We start from the raw sequence: 25,623 nt of genomic DNA, 5'->3' as shown, positions 1-25,623 counted from the left end.
TATCTTTTGAGATCTCATCATTCTTCAACCAATTTTGAGATCCCATTGTTCTCTTTGGGATCCTATTTCTCTCTTTCTTGTTCTTTGGAAATTTTTTTAATCATTTGAGCTCCCATTGTTCTTTTGGTTCCCTCATATAATTTTAGTTCTCATTGTTCTGTTGGTTCCCTAGTATAATTTTAGTTCCCATTGTTCTCTTGGTTCCCTCGTATAATTTCTTATTTATTGGAGGGTTTTCTAATTGATCCTGCCTGGGATTAGACCTATTCAGGTTCTAGTCTTACATTAAAAGTAGCACAACTTGTTTAACCTTTTCTTTTCTGTTTTTCTTGGGGTGTTTTGTTCATGGCTGACTTTTCTTCAATTCATCTCTGTTAATCTCCCCCAACATGTATCCTAGGAAAAAGATATACTTCACAATACTAAGCATAGTTGTCAAGGCGTCACCTAGGCATCCAGGCTCTTTTTTGGGTCCAAGGCAACAACATGCCTTTTTGACACTTCACAAGTCAATAATACATAAGTCATATACTTCATGCCTAGGGCACCTTGTCGCCATGACAACTATGATTCCAATTGGTGTATTAGGATCCATTGTCTAATACTCTTTTAATTTATGTATCAACAGCTTGAAACTGCTTATGAATTATAATTGTGAGTTACATTGCTTTTTTCAAGTTTGAATGACTTGGATTTCCTTTTACTCATTCAAGTGGCAGAATTTTCAAGGAAATCTTACCCTTTTTTTTTGGTCTCCCCTGCAGTATCCTGGAAGTAGCTCAGATATTTCCCCTGATTTGGAATTAGAAAGTCAGTATGATCTCAGCTCTACTTTATCTGAGACCTCTCAAGGAGAAAAAAATGATAGACTTCCTAGGTACTCATAATTTTCTTTTATGTCATTTTATTGAAGGTTATGCTTTATATGGTTGAACCTAATGATGTTTGTTCTTTTTCTTTTCTGCATTTTGTTGCTTTACTAGATTAAAGGTTTTATGCTCACTATTGTGTAAAAATTGTTGCATAAGCATGACGTATAATGTGCAAGTTGAACTGATCATATTCTGCAGTATACTGGTATGCGCTTATGAAATGAATAGAGCCATAATTGATATTATGAAAACTGACGATTTACAATTTTGTAATTTGATCAATTAGCAAATTTATGTTTCTGGAGTTGTTTTTATGAAAGCAATAAGAACAACAAGCATTTCGAAATCAGTCTTCTTTCCTTTTAGTTTCAGAAGTCCATCTGCACATAAAAGCCATGTGTTGCTTCAATATCCTTGCTGGTGTCTAAATCCGGATAAAGATTTTTCTTTTTAAATAAGTCAAAAAATAGATTCATTGAAGGGGGAACGAAGGGAGATGGGGAAATCAACAATAAAGATTGTGCAGCCCCTCCATCCCCCCCCCCCCACCCCAAAAAAATATCAGCAATTTGAAAAAACGGAAATTCTGGATAAAAAATATAACGGTGAGAGGCTGCATGAGTTAGAACTTGAAGATGGGTCGATTCTATTAAGAGAGAAGAGATTTACAGCAAACCAGAAGGAGAAGAAGGGGAGAAGAGAAGAGAGGAAGAAGAAGAAGAAAGGTTGGGAGAATAATCGATTATATGTGTTGAGATATTCTCAACACACATATTACTTCATTAATAAACTCTTTCAAATTACACAGACCTCCCTAGGGAGGTAAAGAGAAATAAAACAAGAAAAGGACAAATACAACTTGGTCATGTCTTATAACTGGACAATGACAGAACTACCCTTATACAAGATATTCTAACAACTCTAACACTCCCCCTCAAGCTGGAGAATAAATGTCATACATTCCCAGCTTGCACAATAAAGTACTTAATAGACTAGGAGTGAGACCCTTGGTGAAGATATCTGCTACTTGATTACCTGTCTTCACAAAGGGAGTACAAATGCACCCTAGAATCTAGCTTCTCTTTGATGAAGTGACGATCAACCTCAATATGCTTGGTTCAATCATGCTGAACCAGATTATGGGCAATGCTTATAGCAGCTTTGTTGTCACAATAAAGTCTCATTGGCCCTTCAGTTTCAAAACTCAAGTCTTGAAGAAGTCTCTTTAGCCATATAAGCTCACACACTACATGAGCCATGGCCCTAAACTCAGCCTCTGCACTGGATCTAGATACAACCGGTTGTTTCTTGCTCCTCCAGGTAACTAGATTACTACCCACAAAGGTACAGTACCCAGAAGTAGATCTCATGTCAGACACTGAACCAGCCCAATCAGCATCTCTACCCACAAAGGTACAGTACCCAGAAGTAGATCTCATGTCAGAGACTGAACCAGCCCAATAAGCATCTCTACCCACAAAGGTACAGTACCCAGAAGTAGATCTCATGTCAGAGACTGAACCAGCCCAATCAGCATCTGTGTAGCCTTCAATCTGCAAATGGTCATGCCTGGCAAATAGAAGACATTTTCCTGGACAGGATTTCAAGTATCTAATGATGCGATACACCGCATCCAGATGTCCACTCTTGGGAGCATGCATGAACTGACTCACCACTTCAGCCGCATAAGAGATGTCTGGTCAAGTCAAGGAGAGATAGATTAGTTTCCCAACTAATCTTTGGTACTTGCTTGCATCTATAAGAGAAGAACCACATTCATCACCAAGCTTATGATTTGGATCAATGGGAGAAGTTGCTGGTTTGCACCCCATCATGCCTGTCTCTTTCAGAAGATCCAAGACAAATTTCCTTTGGCAGATGTTGATTCCTTTCCTTGATCTAGATACTTCAATACCCAAGAAGTATTTCAAGAGTCCAAGGTCTTTAATCTCAAACTGTTTAGCCAGATAAGACTTCAATCTGTTTATCTCAGCAACATCATTCCCAGTTACCACAATGTCATCAACATAGACAATTAGAGCTGTAACTGTACCATTACCTCTCCTGATAAACAAGGTGTGGTCAGCTTGACTCTGATAATACCCATTCTTCAGGATGGCTTGTCTAAATCTCTCAAACTAGGCCTTAGAAGACTGCTTGAGGCCATAGAGAGCTTTCTTCAAGAGACACTTTTCCTTCAGCTGAGGGACACTTAAAACCAGGTGGAGGCTGCATGTACACTTCTTCTGCTAAATCTCCATGAAGAAATGCATTCTTCACATCTAATTGGTACATTGGCCAATCTTTATTGCTTGCCACTGAAAGAAGAACCCTGATTGAGTTATGCTTGGCTACAGGGGCAAAAGTCTCCTGGTAGTCAATGTCATGCACCTGACTATATCCTTTTGCAACCAACCTAGCTTTATATCTTTCCACTGTACCATCGGATCTATACTTGATTGTATAAACCCATCTGCATCCAACTAGAGTTCTCCCCTTGGGAAGATCAACTAGTATCCAAGTATTGTTCTTCTCCAGAGCCACCATTTCCTCAAACATTGCTTGCATCCATTTTGGATCGGATAAGGCCTCTGTGACATTTTTGGGAATGAAAGAAACTCAAGGGCAGTGGAAAAGGCAATACCTGTAGGAGAAATAGAGTCATAGGAAACAAACTGGGCTATGGGGTTAGTACAGGCTCTTTTCCCCTTTCTCATAGCAATGGGAAAATCTAATTTAGAAGGAGAAGTATTACCTGACTTAGGAAGATGAGACTAAGGATGTGGATCCAAAGAGGGGTTTTGGTAGGGTTGCTTTCCCTTCAACTCATACCATGGTTGCTTTCCTTTTCCCTTCAACAAACATTACCTCTTGTGAATACAACATCTTTGAATCTTATTCCCTTGTATTCTTTTTTCCTACTAGCATCACCACCACTACTAGCACCAATATCAACAACACCATCAGCATCAACAACATCTACTTCTTTGTACTTTCCAATATCCAATAGGAATGGGAAGTGGAGGTAAGCAAGGGAGATAGAAAAGGAATGACATCAGCATCCTGTTCATTGCTAGGATCCTCCCCCTGAACAGGATGTTGAGGGGAAGAAAAGTAAGGGATAGACTCAAAGAAGGTGACATCTTTGGAGAGAAGTTGCCTTCGGGAAGGGGGATGGTAGCACTTATACCCTTTGGTTGAATCAGAGTAACCCAAGAAGATGCACTTGAGAGCTTTGGGATCAAGCTTGGAGCGGGCTGATTTGTTGGCATGAACATAACAAACACAACCAAAGACTTTTGGAGGCAAGGAGAAGACTGAGGATTGAGGAGAAAGAAGAGCCAGGGGAGATTTGGAGCCAAGGAGTGGAGTTGGCATCCAGTTAATAAGAAAGGCAGCGGTAAGAAGTGCATCAGACCAGAAAGTCTTAAGCACATGCATACCAAAGAGAAGACCCCTGGTGATTTCCAACAAGTGGCGTTTTTTTTCTCTCAGCCACCCCATTTTGTTGAGGGGTGTCAACACATGCCATTTGGTGGATTATACCATCATCAGTAAAGAACTGGTGAAGCCCCCCATACATGTACTCACCCCCTTATCAGATCTAACAATTTGGATTCAAGTACCGAATTGAGTACTGATAAGTTGATAAAAATCCTTAAAAGCATCACAAACATCACTCTTTTATTTCAACAAAACAATCCAAGTAGACCTAGAATAATCATCCACAAATGAAACAAAGTAACGAAATCCAGACAAAGAAGTAGTAGGAGAAGGCCCCAAACATCAGTATGGACAAGAGAATAAGGTGCAGTAGATCTATTACCACGATAAGAATAAGTTGTGCGACAATGTTTAGCAAAAATACAAGATTCACATTGAAAAACATAAGAAGAAGGAAAAGAAGTAAACAAGTGGGGTAACTGTCTCCTCATAACAACAAAAGAGGGATGACGCAAACGTTGATTCCAAAGCATTACAGACTCCAAAGTACTACGGTCACTCTGACCACAAACATAGGCTGCAGCAGTAGATTGATCGGGTAACCATGGTTCAAGAAGGTAGAGTCCTCCTTTTTCAGTCCCACTACCAATAACCCTCTTTGTCTCCAAATCCTGAAAAAAAAACAATAGAAGGGAAAGAAAGTAACACAATAATTTAAGGATTTGGTTAATTGACTCACTGATAATAGGTTAATAGCAAAATCAGGAACATGAAGGACAGACTCAAGGGAAATTGAAGGGGTAACTCTCACATTACCCTTACCAGGGACAGAAGAAAGGGAACCATTAGCAACCCATACCTTGTCCCGGCCAGAGCAAATGGAATAGGAATCATAATACTGTGACATACTAGTCATGTGATCAGAGGCTCCAGAGTCAATAATCCAGGTAGGTGTAGTGGAAGGAGCGGACGAGACCTGCAAAGCTGAGGCAGAAGGAGCTGACCCACCAGAAGGTGAGACATCAGCCGGCGGAAGGCTGCAATGTCATCCTGTGAAAAGGAATCAGGAGCAGGTTGGGGTCCAGATGTCTCAGACTTAGAAGTCACAGAGTGAGCCCTAGCTCCCCCTCGCTTGCTTCCACGTGTACTAGAGGAACCACCACGCATGCCATGGGGCTGCCCATGAAGATCCCAACACCTGTCCTTGGTGTGTCCAAGCTTTCCATAGTGATCACATTTAAACCTCTCACGATGATCTCCACGAGTTGGCCCTTGGCCTTTTCCCCCACTTTTCCAGTCTCTGTGAGAACTAGAAACAAGAGCAGATCTCTCTGTTGATGGTGCAATATCCATAGTTGTTCTCCTGATTTCCTCATGTTGCAAGTAGCTGCATACTTCATCCAAAAATGGAAAGGGAGATCTCCCTAAGATTTGCAAGCGAAGAGGCTCATATTCTGGGTTAAGGCCACCAAACAAAATAAGGATCCTTTCCTTTTCTCGGCTTCTGTAAACCTTTGCCTCATCATCTGAATTGGACAGCTGGAGGTTGTTATAGTGATCATATTCTTCCCACAAGCTAATAACAGTGTTGTAGTAATCATATATACTCTTATCACCCTGTTTCATATGGATGATTTTTTGGAGGATTTGATACACTTTTGTTGCAGCACCAACTCTATCAAAAACCTTGGAGACACTATCCCAGATATCTTTCGCGGTCTCCTTACTCATAAACCTCCTACCTATCTCAAGTTTCATAGAGAATATCAGCCAAGTCATAATAGTGAAGTTGTCTCCCACTGGAGATAGCCTAGATCAGTTGTAGCAGGAGCCTTGATAGAGCCAGTAATGTATCCCAACTTTCCCCTACTGCGTGGGGACAACTTCACAGAACGGGACCAATCCAAGTAGTTGGTATTGTCCAATTTCACAACAGATATTTGGTCATTGGGATTGTCAAAGGAAGCCATAGTGGGGAGACCAATAGCCAAAATTGGTCCACTGACCTCAGAATCAGCTCTTGATACAGTAGACATGGTACCTAAAAACTTCAACAAAACAGATTGGTGTCTTGCACAACTGGGGAGTAATCTTTATCCACACACAAGCAAGAAAACCAACAAACAAAGAGAACAACACACTGCTCAAGCAGTCACAGCAGCAAAAGGAAGATAAATTCTTAAGGACTTAAATCAAACACCTCATGTGCATCCTAATTTCATTCCAGCAGTCATTCACCACATAACATCCAAAAAAAGACTTTAAAAGAACTCCAACTAACAACCATCAAATGTAACAAGATGCAAACCTTCCATTCTCATCAACCAATGATCATCCGATGTGTTGGCTGCCCATAGGAATCAAACAAACAGTAGAAACAGAGCTGGCGGAGTGGCGGTACCTTTGGAGCAACAAAAAATTGAGCTATGCTCCTCAAACTGTGCCCCTCTTCAACCGAGTGTTGTGGGGTCTGAAAGGATACCCCTAGGCGATCCAAAGGCAGCAATTCTCATTCCAAAAAATTGAGAGATGAGGAAGAAACAAGAACAAAGGTGTAGAGACTGGAGGTAACTTGAGGAGCAGCTTCTAGAGCTTCAAACTTCTTCGGCAGCATCTACAGCCCTCCATTTATGTTGGTTCAAAGAATGGAACTCCAAGGGATGTAATACTTTACATTATACAGCCCCTAGTGGAACCCTCTATCCTTTTAGGGTTCCAAAGGGAGGAGACAGACAAAAACTGAGCTTAGCCGACTCTCAAAACAAAGAACTCAGCTCTGATACCAAGTTAGAACTTGAAGATGCATCAATTCTATTAAGAGAGAAGAGATTACAGCACACCAGACGGAGAAGAAGGGGAGAAGAGAAGAGAGGAAGAAGAAGAAGAAGAAAGGTTGGGAGAATAATCGATTATGTGTGTTGAGATATTCTCAACACACATATTACTTCATTAATAAACTCTTCCAAATTACACAGACCTCCCTAGGGGTGGTAAAGAGAAATAAAACAAGAAAAGGAAAAATACAACTTGGTCATGTCTTATAACAGGACAATGACAGAACTACCCTTATACAAGATATTCTAACAACTCTAACAGCATGATACTTGTAAACAAGGATATCCATTGATTTTCTTTCTGATCAGGAAAGCCGATGGTAGTAGACTTGAAATTGTCTTTGGAAAAGTAAGAAGTAGCATGGAGGACGCATAATAATTTCATTTTTTGTTATTAAAATCGTAGTCCTTTGGGGAATATTATCATGGATATTTCTGGCAGGTTTCTTGCATCAATGATTAGGGAATAGGAGGTAGTGTGTGAATGTGGAGTGTTCCCCAGAAATGCCTTCTTGCGAGTCTATAACGTTTCAATAATTTCAAATGTTAAATTAGAACATGAAATGGGCTCACTCATAAGATTTAGCCCAACCTTTAGCTCTAGCAGATAAAGCTTTCTGATTTAATCATGCCAAAATAATCACCCTTGCTGCCATGAAATGGAGAGCCATCATCAGAACTTCCTCCATGCATCCACCCAACATCAGCATGTGCTTTATGTCCCTCATCTTAGTGGAATCTTGACATACAATTAAAAAACAACTATATGATAAGTTAGATAAAAAAATGACACTTTCTGCATACCATAAACTCTCTAATGTAATTAAGCAGTTGATATAATTACAATGTATGTCATCTACTTGCCATTTGTTGTGGTAATACCATGTCAAACTGTGATTTTATATGAGATGGTCTGCCAAATGTTGTCAATCCATATAAACTTGTTACAAAACATCTCTTACTCCTCGTGATGACATGAATAGGTTGTGCTTATCCTTACCTATATGAACTGTAATTTTTTTATAGTTATGAGTGGGTCTAGAATTGAGTATGATGTGCAAATCTACAAGGGCCATACCTGTAGCCATGTGAGGAAGACCCCTAACATGTTTGAGAGGACCTTATGCATATAACTACATAGTCATGCTCATAGCCTGATTATCCTGTGAGCTAATAATGCCAAACAAGTCAATTTACTCCATTAAAATGTCCATGTCATGTGAACTATAAATAGCTGCCCATGATAGGTCCAGGTCCTCATCAGCATAAATGTGGCTAAGGTAAGGGTTATGGCCTCTCTCTGCATCCTCCATATGGTGCTTGAATCTCAACCTCATGTCATGGTGCTTATACACCGATGTCAAACTTTCGGCGGGTGGGAAGGTTTTCCAACTTTTATATAACATACTGTAGTTTCTTTCACATCCTCTTGATGAGGTGCTTTCAGAAAGAAAAAAAACTTCATAGCAATCTAGATTACATTTGGGAATCCTTCATTCAGCAAAATCATTTACAGCTGGGTATGTTCCTGCATGGGAAATGATTGTTACTGTAATCCAACTTGTACAGAAACAAGATTTTTTTTATTCCCCTTTTTGTATCCTATCTCTAATTCTTGCTACACCTTTTGTGACCTGGAACTATGTCATGTTATGTAGAAACACGCCACTCCATAACCAGCCTTTGTTGAATGAAGATGATGCAATTGATGATGAGTGGTGGAATTTATATGACAAGCTGTGGATTATTGTTAGTGAGATAAATGGGAAGGGGCCAAGCAAGATTCTAGCCAAACACTTGGCAATAATAGGCCCATCTCTTGGCCAAAGAGCTCGTGGCTTAGTAGAATCATTAAATATCCCAGCTGCTGAAATGGCTGCTGTTGTTGTATCAGGAGGAATTGGAAATGCTTTGGGTGGAAAACCTAGTAAAAGTGTTGATAAGGCTATGCTATTAAGAGGGGAAAAATGCCCTAGAATTGTTTTTCGGCTTGTAATCTTGTATCTGTGTAAAGCTGGTCTAGAAAGAGCATCAAAATGTGTTCAACAGGTCATTCCACTGCTTCCCTGTCTTCTGGCTGCTGATGATGAGCAAAGCAAGAGTAGACTGCAGCTCTTTATATGGTATGGTTTCCTTTATCTTCCAATGTCGAATTTCAACTAGTGCATGCATCGAAGGATCCACATTATTATTTAATATTTATTTCCCTGTACAATGTGTGTCAGAAGAGATTTACCGTCAGTTGCAATGATGTACAGGTCCTTGCTTACCATTAGACTGCGATATGGAATGCTGGATAATGGGGCCCGTTTTCATGTAATATCACAGTTGATACGAGAAACAATTAACTGTGGGAAATCCATGCTTGCTACTGGCATTGTGGGAAAAGACGATTCATCAGATTCGAGCGGCAATGTCAAGAAAGCAAGCACCATTCACAATTTAATTCAAAAAGAGAGAGTTCTTGCCATGGTATGTCACGATCTTATATTTGTGTCTTAATTATTTCATTAAGTGTTGCATTCTGTTTGATTAGGTATTATTGGCATATTAGAGCCAGTGAACTTCGATGTCATTTGTGATTAAAAAATAATGCTGGAAAAGTCGTAGGAACTTATTGACATGGTGAATTTCCTAACATTTGGATTTGGTTATTGGGTCAGTTAAAGCTAGGGACCACCACAATATGTTTTTGTAAAGTTTATAAATTTTGTTGCTTACTCAGCTTGATCCTTTAAAATTTCATACTAATTGTATAATTCTCAAATTTGTATTATAATAATTCTGTGAGGAACTTTGTTTTCTATTTTCACTGCTCAGATTGCTGATGAGGCGAAGTATATTAGCACTTCAAAAGCCGACCGTGCCAAACAATTGCATGAGCTGAGGTTGAGGATGGATGAGATCTCCTCTGCTGAATCGAACCAGAAAAGAGCCTTTGAAGATGAGCTACAAAGTAGCTTAAGCACCATTCTTGCTTTTGATGATGGCAGACGAGCTGCTTTTCAGCTTGCTCACGATGAGGATCAGCAAATTGTCGCCGTAAGAATATAATTTGCCTTTTCATATTTTTTTTATTTGTCCATAAAACAGTTTTTCAGGTTTGGCTTCAAACTCATGCAGTGAAACACGAATAGTTTCAGTATGTATACTAACAATCCAATTTTCTTGAATAGCAAAAATGGATCCACATGTTTCGTGCTTTGATCGATGAAAGAGGCCCATGGTCAGCAAATCCTTTTCCAAATAGTACCATCACACATTGGAAACTTGACAAGACAGAAGATATGTGGAGACGTAGACCAAAATTAAGACGAAATTACCGTTTTGATGAAAAGTTGTGTCGTCCTCCAGCCACTGCCGCCAGCAATGATGCTTGTTGTCCTGTCAGTGAAAGCAAAACTGGTTTAGTGAGCCATATTCCTGAGAAAATGAAACGCCTTATATTGAAAGGACTGCGTAGGATTACTGATGAAGGAAGCATGGAGACTAGCGAAAATGATACAGAGCTGAATGAGACCAAAATCTTTGTCACTGAGGAAACTGCAGACCGGTGTCCAGAGCTTGCAAAAGAAGGCCAGGACCAGAAGGATATTGTTCAAGATAGAAAAGATACTTCCTCCAGTACAGCAGAGACAGAAATTAGTGAGGTATGTCAGAGTTTTATGAACAGGGTATGGTATAACTTTTATGACAGAAATTAGTAACTTTACTAATGGCATTTTCTATGTATGGGTTTCTCATTTTTTAGGTGCTTCTATCTGTTCCCTGTGTTCTTGTCACACCAAAAAGAAAACTTGCTGGGTATTTAGCAGTTATGAAAAGTGTCCTGCACTTCTTTGGGGAATTTTTGGTGGAAGGAACTGGAAGATCATCTGTCTTTAACAGCTTTCATGTCTTGAGCAGTTCAGACTCTACCAAACCTGATCAGTTGGGAGGAGTCCAGAAGCAGAGGTTATCAAAGTGGCCCTTAAATTCTGATGTGGATCTTGAGAAAGGAAATGTCATTGATAACACAGACATAGCAAATGCAAATGCAAATGCACTTCAAAAACAACCAAAACAAATTAAACGCCATCGAAGATGGAATGTCTGCAAGGTAAGAAACTATAAAGTTCTACAGCAATCTGATAATAAAATGTAAAGTTCTACAGCTATCTAATTTACTTATTTCTTCAATATATGTAACATGTTTCTTTTATCATTATGGTAGATCAAAGCTGTTCATTGGACTCGCTATTTGCTGAGATATACTGCAATAGAGGTTTTCTTCAATGATTCAGTTGCCCCCATATTTTTGAATTTTGCTTCAACCAAGGTTGCAAAAGATGTCGGGATGTTGATAGTTTCCGCTAGAAACGAATCATTGTTCCCAAAGGGAAGTGCACGGGACAAAAATGAAATTATTTCATTTGTAGATAGACGTGTTGCAATTGATCTAGCAGAAACCGCAAAAGACTGCTGGAGAAGAAGAAATATATCCAACTTTGAATACTTAATGATACTCAATACACTTGCAGGCAGATCCTATAATGATTTCACTCAATATCCTGTCTTCCCTTGGGTTTTGGCTGATTATTCCTCTGAGAAACTTGACTTTAACAAATCTTCGACTTTCCGGGACCTTTCAAAACCTGTTGGGGCTTTGGATTCAAAAAGGTTTGAGGTGAATATCAATTTGTCTCCATCTAGTAGTGACTTGTGTATTCATTTTTACTGAACAATTTACTAAGTCAAGAGACCTGACATTTTACTATTATATGTGTAGTATTTATGCTTCAAATCTTTGCAGGTTTTTGAGGATAGATATCGTAACTTCTGTGATCCTGATATTCCTAGGTAATCATTGGAAATCTTTTCAGGAGTCATTATTGCCTTTTGATTAGACATATTACCTTTCTCCCCCCTCCCCCTTGTGTATCATATAAATACTCTTTATTTTGTTATTTTTTTGGGTAAATGTCATGCAAATGCTCTTTTCTTTCTGGTTGCAGTTTCTACTATGGGTCCCATTATTCAAGCATGGGGATTGTGCTTTTCTATCTACTTAGATTAGAGCCTTTCACAACCCTGCATCGTAATTTGCAGGTAATGTATATTGGTACTTAATCCTTACTAATCAACGCATTAATCCCTTTTATTTTATTTTTTTCCCTCGCTTAACTTGTTTAACTGAACTCACTCTCATAAAGTTGAAGAAAGTTGTTTAAAATAATTTTACACTATTTAATTAAATTTTGTATGTTACTTATCTAAAAAAAAGATTGTCCAACTGTTTGTACAGGGTGGTAAAGTTGACCATGCAGATCGCCTTTTCCAAAGCATCAAGAACACATACCAGAACTGCCTTTCCAATACAAGTGATGTGAAGGAGTTAATACCTGAATTCTTTTACATGCCAGAGTTTCTTGTGAATTCAAACTCATATCATCTGGGGGTGAAACAAGATGGAGAACCTATAGGAGATGTTTGTCTTCCTCCTTGGGCCAAGGTATGTGAAGACCTGTGATGAATTTGACTAAGGTATTATGCAGAAAATCTGTTACTTACCATGTTTATTCAAGTCTACTGTTAAGAAATTGTTGTGGGAGGATAATTTTGTTCTCACAAACTCAAAAATCTTAAGAAAAATACAGTTGGTTTTTTCTTTGAAATGATACACCCTGATAAATTGTTAAATTAGAGAATGGAATTTGGTTGGTTATCAAGGAACAAATATCAAGGACAAAGAAGGTCATATTTTGGATAGGTTATGAAAAATCTTTGAACATGAAAAATAGTTTTTCATTGTTGAAAATAAAATATAAAATAATGTGGTTTTCTAGTCACATATCTGTGGTAGTTTGGCTTATGCTTTTGCACTGTGCTAACTCCTAAGAAATTTAGAAAAAGGTAGTTCCATTAAAAGTAATCTAAATTGATAATTATTAAGACACAGGTAGGTTGGGAAACAATTTTTTTTTTAAAAATAAAAAAGAGAGGTATAGTTCATCTATTTAAGCAAAATGCTACTCCAAATTATCCCAATCCTGAGAATCTTTTATCTGCCAAGCATCTTTGTCAATACAATTAACTTGCTTGGGCAATTTTTCAGATAATTTAAGTAATTTGAGGGGTTAATATGGGCCATATGGCACTCTTTTATCTTCTTCCTGGTATCTATAGACTTGTTTATTTCCCTTTTTCAATTTCTGGTCTATATAGACTTATTTTCTTGCTTTATTAATTCCTCTTAAGTGAATTACAAGAAATTCTGCATCAATTATGTAGTTAGGCTGTTTTTGGTTGCTTTCCCAGGAAGACTGGAAATGGAATGCTGTTCCTACAAATTTTGGAATGTGCTTTTGATTTCCTTTCCAGAGAAAGGAAAAGCAATTTTAGGGACGATTTTGGCAAGGTGTTTCTTGCAAAATGTATCTCATAAATAGAGGTAGGTCATATAAGGTGTATTGATTGGTATTACAGAACAATCTCTTTCTTCTTTATTGATTTGAATGTCGCAGCAGCTCTTGAAACATTGTTTCTTCCCTATATTCTGATTCAATATTTGGTTTTCTATAGAGTCAGATTCCTTCAATTACTCTTATCTATATTATATCCGATCTCCTTATGATACGCCAGTACCTGATGGCCCCAGATCCCCTACCAATTTCTCTGGTGGAGGTTGCCATAAGATTACTGGCAGTTTCTTGCTCCCTTGAGGAAATCGAAGCACCTTGCCGAGAAAGCAACTAAACACAGCCTTAGATGGAGATAAGAGGCACATGTACACGGACTCACTCACACACACACATACACAGCAAGTCAGAGAGAGAGTAATATCAAATATAAAATCTCCCCAGCAACATTTGCTTGGTGTAGTCCATTTGAAACTTTTACTATGTGTCTTCAAATAGCTTAACCCCAATGAATTGTGCAGGGATCTCCTGAAGAATTCATAAACAGAAATCGAGAAGCTCTAGAAAGTGAATATGTCAGCTCTAATCTCCATCATTGGATTGATTTGGTATTTGGCTACAAGCAGCGTGGAAAACCTGCAGTGGAGGTAGGAATTGATTATATAAGAAGGGGGAAGTTTTCCTTCCCCCACGGTGAAGAGTTCACCACAAATCTACTGTCATTATTACTTACCCCCCCCCCTCCCATTTGTTGGATGTCTGAAATACACTTCACTGTTCCCAGGCACCCATCCAAAAGCAATGATGGCCATCGGTGAAGGAATTCCTCCTTCACTGTGGCTTAAGGAAAACTCGGTCCATATAAGAAAAAAAATTTCATTGTATTCCAATTCTGAATTGTTTGATGTGGATAATATCTTAGGAACTGATTTTACAGGCAGCAAATATCTTTTATTACTTGACTTATGAAGGTGCTGTTGATCTGGATACGATGGAAGATGAATGGCAAAGATCTGCCATCGAAGATCAGATTGCAAATTTTGGACAGACACCAATTCAGATTTTTCGTAAAAAACACCCCAGAAGAAGCCCTCCAATTCCTATTGCTCATCCTTTATATTTTGCTCCTGATTCAATAAATTTGACTTCCATGATTTCTAGTATGACTTATCCTTCGTCTGCTGTATTATTTGTTGGTATATTAGACTCGAACATTGTCCTTGTGAACCAGGGGCTCACCCTATCAGTCAAGATGTGGTTGACCACCCAACTTCAATCTGGCGGAAACTTTACCTTCACTGGCTCACAGGCAAGACCACCAATTATCATTTAAATTGGCCAATTGTAATGATTTTTTCATTTTTCCTTGTGAATGATGGTAGAGTAGCTGAGTGTTATATACAATTGCCATATTTTTGCAGGATCCTTTTTTTGGAATTGGTTCTGATGTTCTTTCCTCTCGTAAAATTGGTAGTCCATTGGCTGAAAATATCGAGCTCGGAACACAATGCTTTGCTACAATGCAAACTCCATCTGAAAAATTTTTGATTTCATGTGGCAATTGGGAAAATAGCTTCCAAGTCATATCCCTTAATGATGGAAGAATGGTTCAGAGTATCCGGCGGCACAAAGATGTGGTCAGCTGTGTTGCAGGTATCCTCTTGTCACCAAGATAAGAAACTGAGCACTAGCATTCTTGGGTGGAGTTAAACTTACCAATACATGTTATTCATCAAAATAAAATAAAACTTGATGATGCATATTATAGTGCCACAGCAAACCATCCAGACTGGAGTGAGTCACGGGGGACCATCCATTGCTTCAATTACGGGTTTTTTTGGTCAAAGCATACTTTGTTTTTACCACGAATTATTTTCCTTAAAAAAAAAGGGTAGATTACTATGTAGAAGAATATTACCTTCTTAGTTCTTAGCTCTGTTCTTCATTCATTCCCCCAAGAGTCAGAGGTTGAGCATGAACCTTCACCAGCCGACAATTAACCACTAATACATTTCCCTCTCAACAGGAAAGGAAAAATAAAGGGTTTCTGGGGGCAAAGGGGTGTTGAGAGGTAGTCAGACTAGTGGATCCATTCCCACCAAATATATCCTCTCCTGGTTATCCTTGCTCATACCCTTGTATCCAATATCTTTACCTGTTAATGTCAGTGTTGATGTTTTTCTTTTTTCTTTTTTGGATGAAAAAAAGTTGAATTACGAAGAAAAAAGAGGAATACATAGGCCTGAGGGCAAACAAACCAGAGCCTAGAGCTAACTAGGCAGCAAAATAGAGAGAGGAAGGCCCCAGGATTGTCAGTGTTGATGTTATTATGCTCCAACAAATATCATTCTTATTTTTAGCACATCTTCCTTAAAAATGATTGCATTTGGTCCATATAGTCTTATGAAATCCTTTAATGTTGCAGTGACATCTGATGGAAGCATCCTTGCTACCGGAAGTCATGACACAACAGTCATGGTGTGGGAGGTTTACCGCTTCCGAGCAACAGAGAAGAGAGCTCGATATGGACAAACAGAGCTTCCTAGAAAAGACCATATCATTGTTGAAACTCCTTTCCATATACTATGTGGCCATGATGATGTAATCACTTGTTTATTTGTCAGTACAGAGCTTGATATAGTTATCAGCGGGTCGAAAGATGGAACATGTGTTTTCCATACCTTACGAGAGGGAAGATATGTAAGGTCTCTTCAGCATCCATCCGGCAGTGCCTTGTCAAAGCTGGTTGCATCTAGGCATGGACAGATTGTATTTTATGCAGATGATGATCTCAGTCTGCACCTATATTCTATTAACGGAAAATACATCTCCACCTCTGCATCCAATGGGCGTCTCAACTGTGTTGAACTCAGCAGTTGTGGTGAATTCTTGGTTTCTGCAGGCGACCAAGGACAGATAGTTGTAAGGTCGATGAAATCACTTGAGGTTGTGAGAAGGTATGATGGAGTTGGGAGGATTATAACATCTCTAACAGTTACACCAGAAGAGTGCTTCTTAGCTGGGACCAAGGATGGAAGCCTTCTTGTATATTCTATAGAAAACCACCAGCTTCGGAAACATAGTAATCCTCGAAATGTGAAATCCAAGGCTTCTGGAACAGGGTAAATGCACAATTCCAAACTGCACCTCTCGATACACGACGTTAGTGCTGGCCATTGATGTTAACCTGAGGTAACTTTTTCTCTTCTATGCTTTGTCGGCCTTCTATATTATTTGTCACGGTTTGTTCTTTGTTATTTTCCTTAAGGGAGAGGGTTCCCCACGCTGCTAGTATGGGTGAATCTCCCATGACACACAAATGGCAGCACAGGGAATGATATCATCTACATGGGTCCCACATGGTCAGGAGAGGAGAGTGAAAGTAATAAAAAAAAATCCATTGTGATAGCCGTATAGTACATTGGCTGCAAGGGAAATATCAAGTGTTTTGCTTCTTAGTTTTTATGGAACATGACCGCATGTAACATCATAAATTTAAATTTCAAGAACATTTTTGCACATGGCATGATAAGGATTTGAAAAAGGGTTGAAAATTAACAATTTCAAGAAGCATGAGAAAAGATTGGATGGCTGAAAAATACAAAGTTAAGAAATAAGAATAGTAGGATAAATCAGATAGCAATCATGTAATTAAGTTGGAATTCTTAGATCAGTTGTTCTCATGATGGTCCACTCAAATAAGTTCATATAATTGGTTTCCTCCAGTATTTTAGCGTTGGCATTTGAAGTTGTATCGTCATAATTATTTTCTGTTATCATAAAAATATGCATCTACCCATGCAGTCTTTTCTTATTATGAGTCATATTCCTGTTCGTCGTTCTTGTTGCGTTTGTTGGAATTCCTCTCAAGATGCTGCCCACCTCTCCTCAAGGATTTGGAGTGGCCTCCTTTCTAGATGTTGGCCCTAGCAAAGAAGTCCCTTGCCCCTCCAGCGTGAATGGATCCAAGTGGACAATTGAACAAGACTTTTGGTGGTACCTCAGTCTGTGATCAAGTGAGAAAACTAGCTTTTGTTGTCTCTATTTATCACATTTGGATAGAGTACAACATCAGAAGAGTAATTACCAATTCCCGATCTTTTCATCAGATTTGGGATTCTATCCTCTTTGATATCAAAAACAAGTTGTCTGTGGCCCCCTCAAGATGTGTTGATTCTCATAGAAATGGACTTATTGTTGCTTCTTGGGGTCTCGCCCTTCCACTCTAGCTCGAGTGTGGCTTTGTAATTTTGTATTTGTTCTTTTCAATGTGTATCCCTTTCCTCCTTGGGGGCTCCTTGTATCTTTTCTCCCTTTGGTAATAAAAAATTTTTATTCATCCAAAAAAAAACATGCATCTCTCTCAAGATAAGAAAGTAATAAAACGATGTCAACTGACCACAACAGGGCAATGAATTCTTATAGTTTAGAATTATGCTACAAGCCAACAATGTGGACTGTTTTTTTGTATACATTGCTCTCATCAAATGTATGCATTTCACTAACCGTTTTGATGTCATACATCTAATAAAGGTAATGAAATTTCTATGTTCTCTGTTATCTATCATGAAAAAATGACATTTAGGCCTTATTGGCAACTGGGACCAGTGGTCCATCCATTGAGTGGGTGGAACATTGGGTTAACTAGGAGGGGCACACCAAGGAGTGGACCCAATCCCGAAAAGTATTGATTTTAATGTCCAATTGATGGAGTGGTCCAAATATATACATATATTTTTTTAATTTCATGGCTAAAAATTGATATTTTATGGATGAAGAAAGTGGGTGTTTAACTAGGCCCATAGGTGGCAGGCCTATTGTCATGGGTTTGTTTTCTACCCCTTTTTTATATGTCCAAATAAAGGGATTCCTTGATGTGATTGCGTTCATGTGCATGGAATGCTTACATTTTCATCCTCTTAGTGTGATGCACTACTCAGTGCATGGGATGGTGGTCACTACACTTGTGAGGATAAAAATTTGATGCACTTTAAAGGTGCACTAGGCAGAGAGGATAAAAATTGAACAATTAGATGACTTTGGGTGCATTTTTGGGATAGCAAAAGATGTTTTGATTTGTGCCATAGTTCATCGTCCTGTGTCAAAACATCATCATTCATGAACTTAAGTAGCCATTTGCAGAGTTTAAGAATTTGTTGGTAAAGGATTTGCTAAGCTACTGGTTGTGGTGGATTCCATGCATGTTTTGAGCTGTTAAGATATAATTGCTTCAAGAGTTCAAGGCCATGGCCTTGATCTCTCTGATAGACCAAACGGAAGTTCTTGCTCATGCCATATTTGATGTTATATTCCTTTTTTTGGTGACATACATAAGCAAACTAATGGGAGTTTGCTGATATTTTGGTAAACTTTGATTCAAGTGTAAATTCTCCACCCAGTCCCCCCTCCCCTCCCCTCTCTTTCGAAGAAGCTCTTGAGCTAGATCAGAACAAATGAAACCAACTAAATAAGCAAAGACCCTAGATGATCTTTTATTCTAGTCTTGTATTATTAAATTTTTGTTGTTTGATCAGGGGTCATCAAACATAAGGATGTAAACGGATCGAATTCGGTCGGATATTGACATTATCATAATTGTATCCGATTATATTCGGACAGAATTCGATAATATCCTATTAATTTTTAGACGGATTTGGATAATATCCGATCCGTTGACATCTTTATCGTTTTGTTGATGAGAGTTAGGGTTGAGACTTGAAAGTTCAACTACTACCCTTTCTTTTACTCTTCTTAGTCTTTAATTTTCTTATTTTTTTACTTTGGATTTTATCTTGTATTTATTTTAATAGACATAAAACAATATATATATATATAGAAAATCTAGAAAAAAAATCACATTATCTTAATTTATAAAATTATAAAAATAACATTGTATTATGCTACTGTGCTAGTGCCTCCCATGTTTACTTCTCTCCTCTCACAATAGAGAGTAGATACGCTACGCACGTTTTTTTTTTTTTGCCCAACATTTAGAACTCTGTTTTTTTTTTTTTTTTGTTGCCCAATCAGATTAATAGGTTATAATATGTTCGGTAATATACCTTATTTGTTATAACTGATTCATAATCAAACCTAAGCGTTTAATAAACAATTTTGCTTTTAAAATCAAACTGAATCGATTAGTATATGATTTATCAGTCTTGATTTTAAATGTTTCAATTTGATTCAATTACGGCACACGGTTTCGGTTTGGAATTGATATCCTAGGTAGGGATGTAAACAGATCGGATATGGATTGAATGTGATCGAATCCGGATATTCCTTGATCGGATACGGATATCCCTAAATGGATTTGGATGCAAATCGAATTCAAAATTTTGACTATCCGTTTACATCTCTGACTTGTGTAACCCAGAATTTCCGCCCCCAACCCCGCCTCCGCCCCCAACTAATAAGATTCACTCTCAATCCATGTTAATCGGATAAAAATTTGGATACCCCTATACGAATACGGATGCAAATCATTTTCGGGTATCCGTTTACATCCCTAAATTCGTAGGTAGGGATGAGGTCATGGGGAGTAGAATGGTCACGGCATAATGCTAAATAGGTTGTATTCTACTTGAAAATATAAATTATTTTAAAAGGATTTTTTTCAGTTGAACCCATTTTTTTCCCCCAGTTTTGAAATTGTTGCTTATTGCTGGTTCCCTCTCTGGTTCTGCCCATGAAAGTAAACGAGAAGAAGAATGGCATTAATGGGAGAGGACGGGCGAGGCTATGAGCTTGCGGGGAAGCTGGAGAGCTGGGGTGTGTGGCGTTCATGGCTGGGCGAATCCAATTACACCAGCGTCGTTCATTTCCTCGCCTCCCCGTCGACATGGGAAGCTTTCCTGAAGACCGAAGATTCTAAAACTAGGGCTCAGATCCAACTTCAGCTGAGGGTTCGTGCTCTCCTCTACGATAAAGCCAGTGTCTCCCTCTATCTTCGCTCTCCTCCCTCTTCTTCGTCGTCATCATCAGCTGCTGCTTCTTCTTCGTCTTCTTCCACTGCTGCTGCTGCTCCTTCTTGGAAGATCAATCACTCATGTAAGTCTTCTGGGAATTGTTACTGTCGTGTTTTGGTTTTTTTCTTTGATTGGGTTTGAGTTGATTAAATTTTTTATGCGGTTGACACATTTCATTCAGATTTGCAGTTACATGAGGATGATGTGTACTTCTCTTTAGAAGATGATACGCGAAATGGAGTGGTTCAACCACCTGAAGGCTCAATTTCCAGTAATTCAATACAGTCTAAGGTTAATTTGCTGCTGGACTTGATTTATCTAATGATGGTTTTCTTCTGCTTGTATTGAATTATTTGGTGATTGATTCCAATTACTTTTGCGAGTTAGAAAACTTTATTGTAGTTACCCTGTGCTTGATTTTCTCTGATAAGCTGTGCGTTTTATAAATACAGAATTTATAAGTAACTATTTTTATTTGAAAACAAGTGTGAAGAAATAAATAATTAAGTTGAAAATCTGACCTGCGTTCTGATTCATTGGAACTACAGAGTTGAAATGATGATATGTTCCTAGCAGAGATGAAACCCCTGGCTCTTCTAGTCAGGATATAAGGCCTAGGTGTTAGGCACTTGGTCTTCAGTTACTCTTACCAAATGAATAAGTCTTCCTTGGACATGCTTTGGACACTTTTTCCCCCATGTAGAAATTCTGACTGTGGAAAGGATGCCTTTACTTTTCTTCTCATCTTTTATGCAGTTTGGTTGATGCTACTGTCTTACAATGCAGATCCAATCAAAGCATTCCTTAAGTGTTGGATCAAGATATGTTGAACCGGAGGTTGATAATATATCTGACGAGTCTGGTCATTATGACTTGCCGGAATCATGGTACAATCAGTTTACTAAGAAGTACAGAGCTAGTAGACTTAATATTTTGGCCCTTGGGGATCAAGAACCACACAATAGAACGGCTGAGGGAATGTCTACATACCTCAGACGTCTTGAGAAGCATAAGAGGAAGCGGCAAGCATATAAAGAGGATCAGTATGTGGGTTTTGGGAATCCTGTTTTGGAGAAAGGATCAAACCTGCATTCAGTTTCTGCTTCAGATGGAAATAACTTATTGGATGATGAAACATCATTTTTCCCTGAAATAATGTTCCCATTGAACTGTGTGCCTGATAGTGCACTCCCTCCCGCAAGTAGAGCAGAAGACAACAAAAAAATAGAGTTTTATGGGGTACTTGACTGCTTACCTCCTGTTGTGACTCGGAGTCCTGCAATGATGGAGAGGTTTGGTATAAGGCCTGACTACCTAAGAACTGGTTTTGAGAGAAGTAAATATAGGGGAAAGAATGGGCTTGAGGGGAACAAGAGACCTCTGGGCCAAGAACAAGCATTGCAGATGTCTCACAAGGTGATAGCTCATGTATTGACAGGTGTGGGGTTTGAAAGTGCAAGTCAAGTTTCAATGGAAGTGTTGTCACAGCTTCTCAGCTGTCATATCTGTAAACTTGGTCATATCTTGAAAGCCCTCACCAATAATTATAGAAAGCAGTGTTCGGCCATTGAAATTCTCAAAATGTTCCTTCAGACAGCAGGGTATAGGTGAGTGCATTTCTTTATACCTCAAATGTGGTCTAGTGGTTTTGTTTCACTGTTACGCATTTCTTATTGTACTCATTATTAGTCCTAGAAATTTTATCTGATAAATATTATTTTGAAGAGAATATTTTGTCTTACAGTTAACTACAGCAAATCCAAATTTACAAGAAGGAACCTGAGAACTTGTTTTCTGGTATTCTCCTGGTCAAGATAAAATCATCCAAATATCTGAAACCTAGTGTACATTGTGGCATTTTAGTTTCACACTTTTGCCATTGGTTCCAAGGATTTAAAGATTGTTAAAGGGACCTGGATCATTCCAGGAATACCAATCCAAATTGGTATAGATTGGATAATCCAAACAAAAGGTTGGCAGATCCAATGAGCTAGCACCCCCGCTTGGCAGTTTATCAACCAATCAGCTGTATCAAATATAATCCCTGACCCATGTTTGCCTTTTCTACGATCGGACCACAGGGTTTGGGCAAGTCATTTGTGGTGAATGAGCATGACCTCTCTGCTTGGTCTGGACTAAAAAAAAAAATTGGTGGGTCTTGCTTAATTGGAACATAACATAATCTACTAACATGTATGTTGAAGTATGTGCCCTTTTAACTTTAAGAATTTTAAATTTTGAGTTTAATTTTACATTTAAATTTAAAGTTATTAAGTTCATGTTGCAAGTTCGTAATTGCATCGTCTTTTCTTTTTCTTTTTCTTTTTTTTTCATTTTCAGATAACAATAATGGATCTATCAAGACTGTTGACATGCTTGCTTACACGGAAATTGTCTATGAGTGTTATGGATGATATGTCCATATAGCCTTACATAATTGTTGGATTCAGATTAACTAAGTCTTCAGATCCTAAGATTGAACATTTAGATGGTAGATTTCTAGACACGTAACTGCACTGACTCAACACCTGCTAATTTTGAGAAATTAGTGTCTCTTTTGGTCCTTGATCTGCCTTGGCTACACCTTCTATGGGAGCAAGGTAGGAAACCAGAAATGAAGGAATGATGCAAAGAAACTCCAAAGTCGTAACTGGCACCCATGATCAGAATTTTGTATACTTGTTATATGCTTTTATGGTGCACCTTAGTGCAACTGATCATATCTTTAAGGGGGTTAAAATTAGAAAACAAATATTACTAAGCCCTAAAATCATGGTTACTCAAAAATCAAATTCTTCATTGTTTATTGCTTTTTTTTAATGAATGTTAAATGATTTTTAATTGACTGGTGAATGCTTCATGTCTTCTCTTTAGTTTATTCTTTAATATTAATACCAAGTAGAGTATATCTTAAATAACCTGGTCAAGATATTAGTAAGAGTTGAATAATAGCATAACCTGAAAGGTCCTAAACTAAATCCTTTTTCTATGCACACCTTGATGGCTTGACCAATAAAGCTGCTGCCCAGGCGCCTTGGCTTATATGACCACTATGTTCACCATCAAAATTTACTCTTGAAATATGGGGTATGGATTTTGGATCCGAAAAGATCTTTATCCACTCCCATGTCATGCCATATCAAGATGAGTACTGTGGGACGAAATGAAGAGTCGAGGTATAACAAACTTTATCCTTATATCCATGTGACAGTACTTATGGTCAATGGTTTTTTGAGCAAATAGTCATTGAGGAATGCAGCTAAGGACCCCAAGGGGGTCGCTCAGTTTGCAGGGACCAACACCTCACAATTAAGAGGTCATGAGTTCAACTCTCCTTGGGGCCTACCTATCCTCAAAAAAAAATGCAGCTAAGGTCCAAACTGTTGCCTTAGTGTTTTGTTCGATTATCCAGTTGTTTGATACAATATTAACTTCTGGATACTGCAGAAGAAATGAAGAATGAGTGGCTCTTTTCTTCCCCTTAAGTAACATAATCCTTGGAGCTTCAAATTATTTTTCATATAAAAGTTTTGTTTAATGCTAGTTTCTGTTGAAACCTTGCTTTCACCAGTAATCTTGGGGCTTTAGTGGAGCATGCAAAGGATGGTAACAGGACAATTACACACCCAGCACCGCAACATCTAAGAGAACTCCAATCAGGATTCCAGTCACAGCTTCAGAGTCCCATTCTACAACCGCAGCAAGTACGAATATCTAGTCATTAAAATCCCTTTTTATTGGTGCAGAACACTTTATATCTTTGTTGCCCTCATAGAGCTTATGGTTTTAGAAATCCAGTGTTGCTAGTCTGCTACTAGCATTTCTCACTGTTAATCTTTGCACTAATGGGCCATTAGAATGAAATTTTCCTTACAACTTAATATATTGGTTACCTGTGGTTCTTCTGAAATGAGTGACTGCTTCTTTCCCTGTCCAAATTGGCCTCCTGTACAGTTACTGCGACAAATGCATCCTCAAATGCAGATGCAGATGATGCATCCCCAGAATATGGCTTTTCAGCAGCAGCAAGGGGACAGAATGCAAAGACACCAACCATCAACTCCTCGCTCTGTTATGAGTATGGATAAAGAAAGACCCATGTTGGAAGTTAAGATTGAGAACCCAACTGACTTGCCAATGGATGGGAACTCCATGGTCAATGGTAGACACCCCCAGATGCAGTTTCGGCAGCAGCAAATGGGTGGTATGGCCAACCTCCCTGCTCAATCCAGACATCAGTTTAAGCAATTGGCTTCCCTTCAAATTCCTCAACTCCAAACACAGTAAGATCCTGACTTGACCGAATTTTAGTAACTCCACTCAAAACAATATTTCGAGCTAGAAGAGTTCTTAAGTTTCTTGGTGCATACAGGAACATGGTCATGGTAAGGCCCCCACCAGTGAAGGTCGAGGGATTTCAGGAGTTGATGGGCGGGGATGCAACATTGAAGCATGATTCTGAAGAGCACAAGCTAATGTCCCCTTCCAAATAGTATGTTCATATTTTGCCTCCACTGCCCGACATATTCCTTCTATTGTTATGGATCATATAATGTGCTCTAACAGAATCAATTCTTCACTAATTTAGATTGTGGAAAATTCCTTCTTATTCTGTTTGTAGTCTACCTAACAATTATAACCCATGTATGGTGTATTAGGGAAAAGAATGTTTCTTATTTTTATGATAATATATATTTGTGTATCCACAATCCTCTTCTACTTTTATGATCACAGTGATCACTAGACTTGCTTCTCTCAGTCAAAAGTTGGCATGATTACTGTAGCACCTTTGCAAGTAATGGCTCCTCTTTCTGTCAACAAGAAATGATTTTTTTTTCTTTCATAATTCCAAATTCTTTTTATTCCATCTCTCCTCTCCAATCCTCGCCCACTCAGGTGATTCTGGTCGGATCTGACTAGTATTTGGGGTTTGCCCCGGATGTACTGCCATCACTAATCTCATGGAATTCGACCTCTCTTCCGTTCTGCCTCATGATTGAGTAGCTTCATCGCCAAGAGCCTCGTAATTAGCCATCATTCAGAGTAGGTACAGAATTTGGGCTGCGTCCGTGGGAAACCCCAGTGAAAATATGATCTTATGCCTTAA

The 25,623-nt window shown here is 38.6% G+C and overlaps 2 protein-coding genes across 8 annotated transcripts in view; both read left to right on the top strand.

Annotated features, from left to right (window-relative positions):
- Nucleotides 1-16,823, top strand: part of LOC122660842 (BEACH domain-containing protein B-like) — a 133,755-nt gene extending 116,932 nt beyond the window's left edge. For 2 of the 5 annotated variants that reach the window (XM_043856089.1, XM_043856088.1), the window contains 14 exons: nt 765-877; nt 8,809-9,273; nt 9,409-9,622; nt 9,971-10,192; nt 10,327-10,800; nt 10,902-11,249; nt 11,364-11,816; nt 11,943-11,989; nt 12,145-12,238; nt 12,435-12,641; nt 14,070-14,195; nt 14,486-14,857; nt 14,970-15,201; nt 15,974-16,823. In XM_043856089.1, coding sequence (XP_043712024.1) covers nt 765-877; nt 8,809-9,273; nt 9,409-9,622; nt 9,971-10,192; nt 10,327-10,800; nt 10,902-11,249; nt 11,364-11,816; nt 11,943-11,989; nt 12,145-12,238; nt 12,435-12,641; nt 14,070-14,195; nt 14,486-14,857; nt 14,970-15,201; nt 15,974-16,674 — 4,068 coding nt within the window. In that variant the 3' untranslated portion in view covers nt 16,675-16,823. Of the gene's footprint in view, nt 1-764; nt 878-8,808; nt 9,274-9,408; nt 9,623-9,970; nt 10,193-10,326; nt 10,801-10,901; nt 11,250-11,363; nt 11,817-11,942; nt 11,990-12,144; nt 12,239-12,434; nt 12,642-14,069; nt 14,196-14,485; nt 14,858-14,969; nt 15,202-15,973 lie in introns of those variants that run through there. The other 3 variants (XM_043856091.1, XM_043856092.1, XR_006332793.1) reach the window with 2 other exon arrangements.
- LOC122660843 lies at nt 3,666-25,568 on the top strand. Of its 3 annotated transcripts, XM_043856094.1 has the most exons (8): nt 3,666-3,670; nt 4,673-4,680; nt 20,252-20,598; nt 20,698-20,807; nt 21,303-22,123; nt 24,088-24,220; nt 24,471-24,799; nt 24,889-25,110. In XM_043856094.1, exons 3-8 carry the CDS (start codon nt 20,259-20,261, stop codon nt 25,007-25,009), a joined length of 1,854 nt encoding a protein of 617 aa, XP_043712029.1. In that variant the 5' UTR covers nt 3,666-3,670; nt 4,673-4,680; nt 20,252-20,258; the 3' UTR covers nt 25,010-25,110. The 3 variants fall into 3 exon arrangements, with proteins under 3 accessions (XP_043712029.1, XP_043712030.1, XP_043712028.1); XM_043856095.1 differs by lacking the exons at nt 3,666-3,670; nt 4,673-4,680 and adding an exon at nt 25,413-25,568 and having other exon boundaries at nt 20,173-20,598; nt 24,889-25,008; XM_043856093.1 differs by lacking the exons at nt 3,666-3,670; nt 4,673-4,680 and having other exon boundaries at nt 20,174-20,598.
- The last annotated feature ends 55 nt before the right edge of the window (nt 25,569-25,623 follow it).

The sequence above is a fragment of the Telopea speciosissima genome, chromosome 5, assembly GCF_018873765.1.
Source record: "Telopea speciosissima isolate NSW1024214 ecotype Mountain lineage chromosome 5, Tspe_v1, whole genome shotgun sequence".
Taxonomy (NCBI): domain Eukaryota; kingdom Viridiplantae; phylum Streptophyta; class Magnoliopsida; order Proteales; family Proteaceae; genus Telopea; species Telopea speciosissima.
The sequence above is the reverse complement of the archived record's forward strand: the minus strand, read 5'-3'. Positions and strand labels throughout refer to the sequence as shown.

Coding starts and splice junctions, on each gene's coding strand:
- LOC122660843 (XM_043856095.1), top strand. CDS start 20,259: ATGGCATTAATGGGAGAGGACGGGCGAGGCTATGAGCTTGCGGGGAAG. Junction 20,599..20,697: donor TTGGAAGATCAATCACTCAT/GTAAGTCTTCTG, acceptor CATTTCATTCAG/ATTTGCAGTTACATGAGGAT. Junction 20,808..21,302: donor GTAATTCAATACAGTCTAAG/GTTAATTTGCTG, acceptor CTTACAATGCAG/ATCCAATCAAAGCATTCCTT.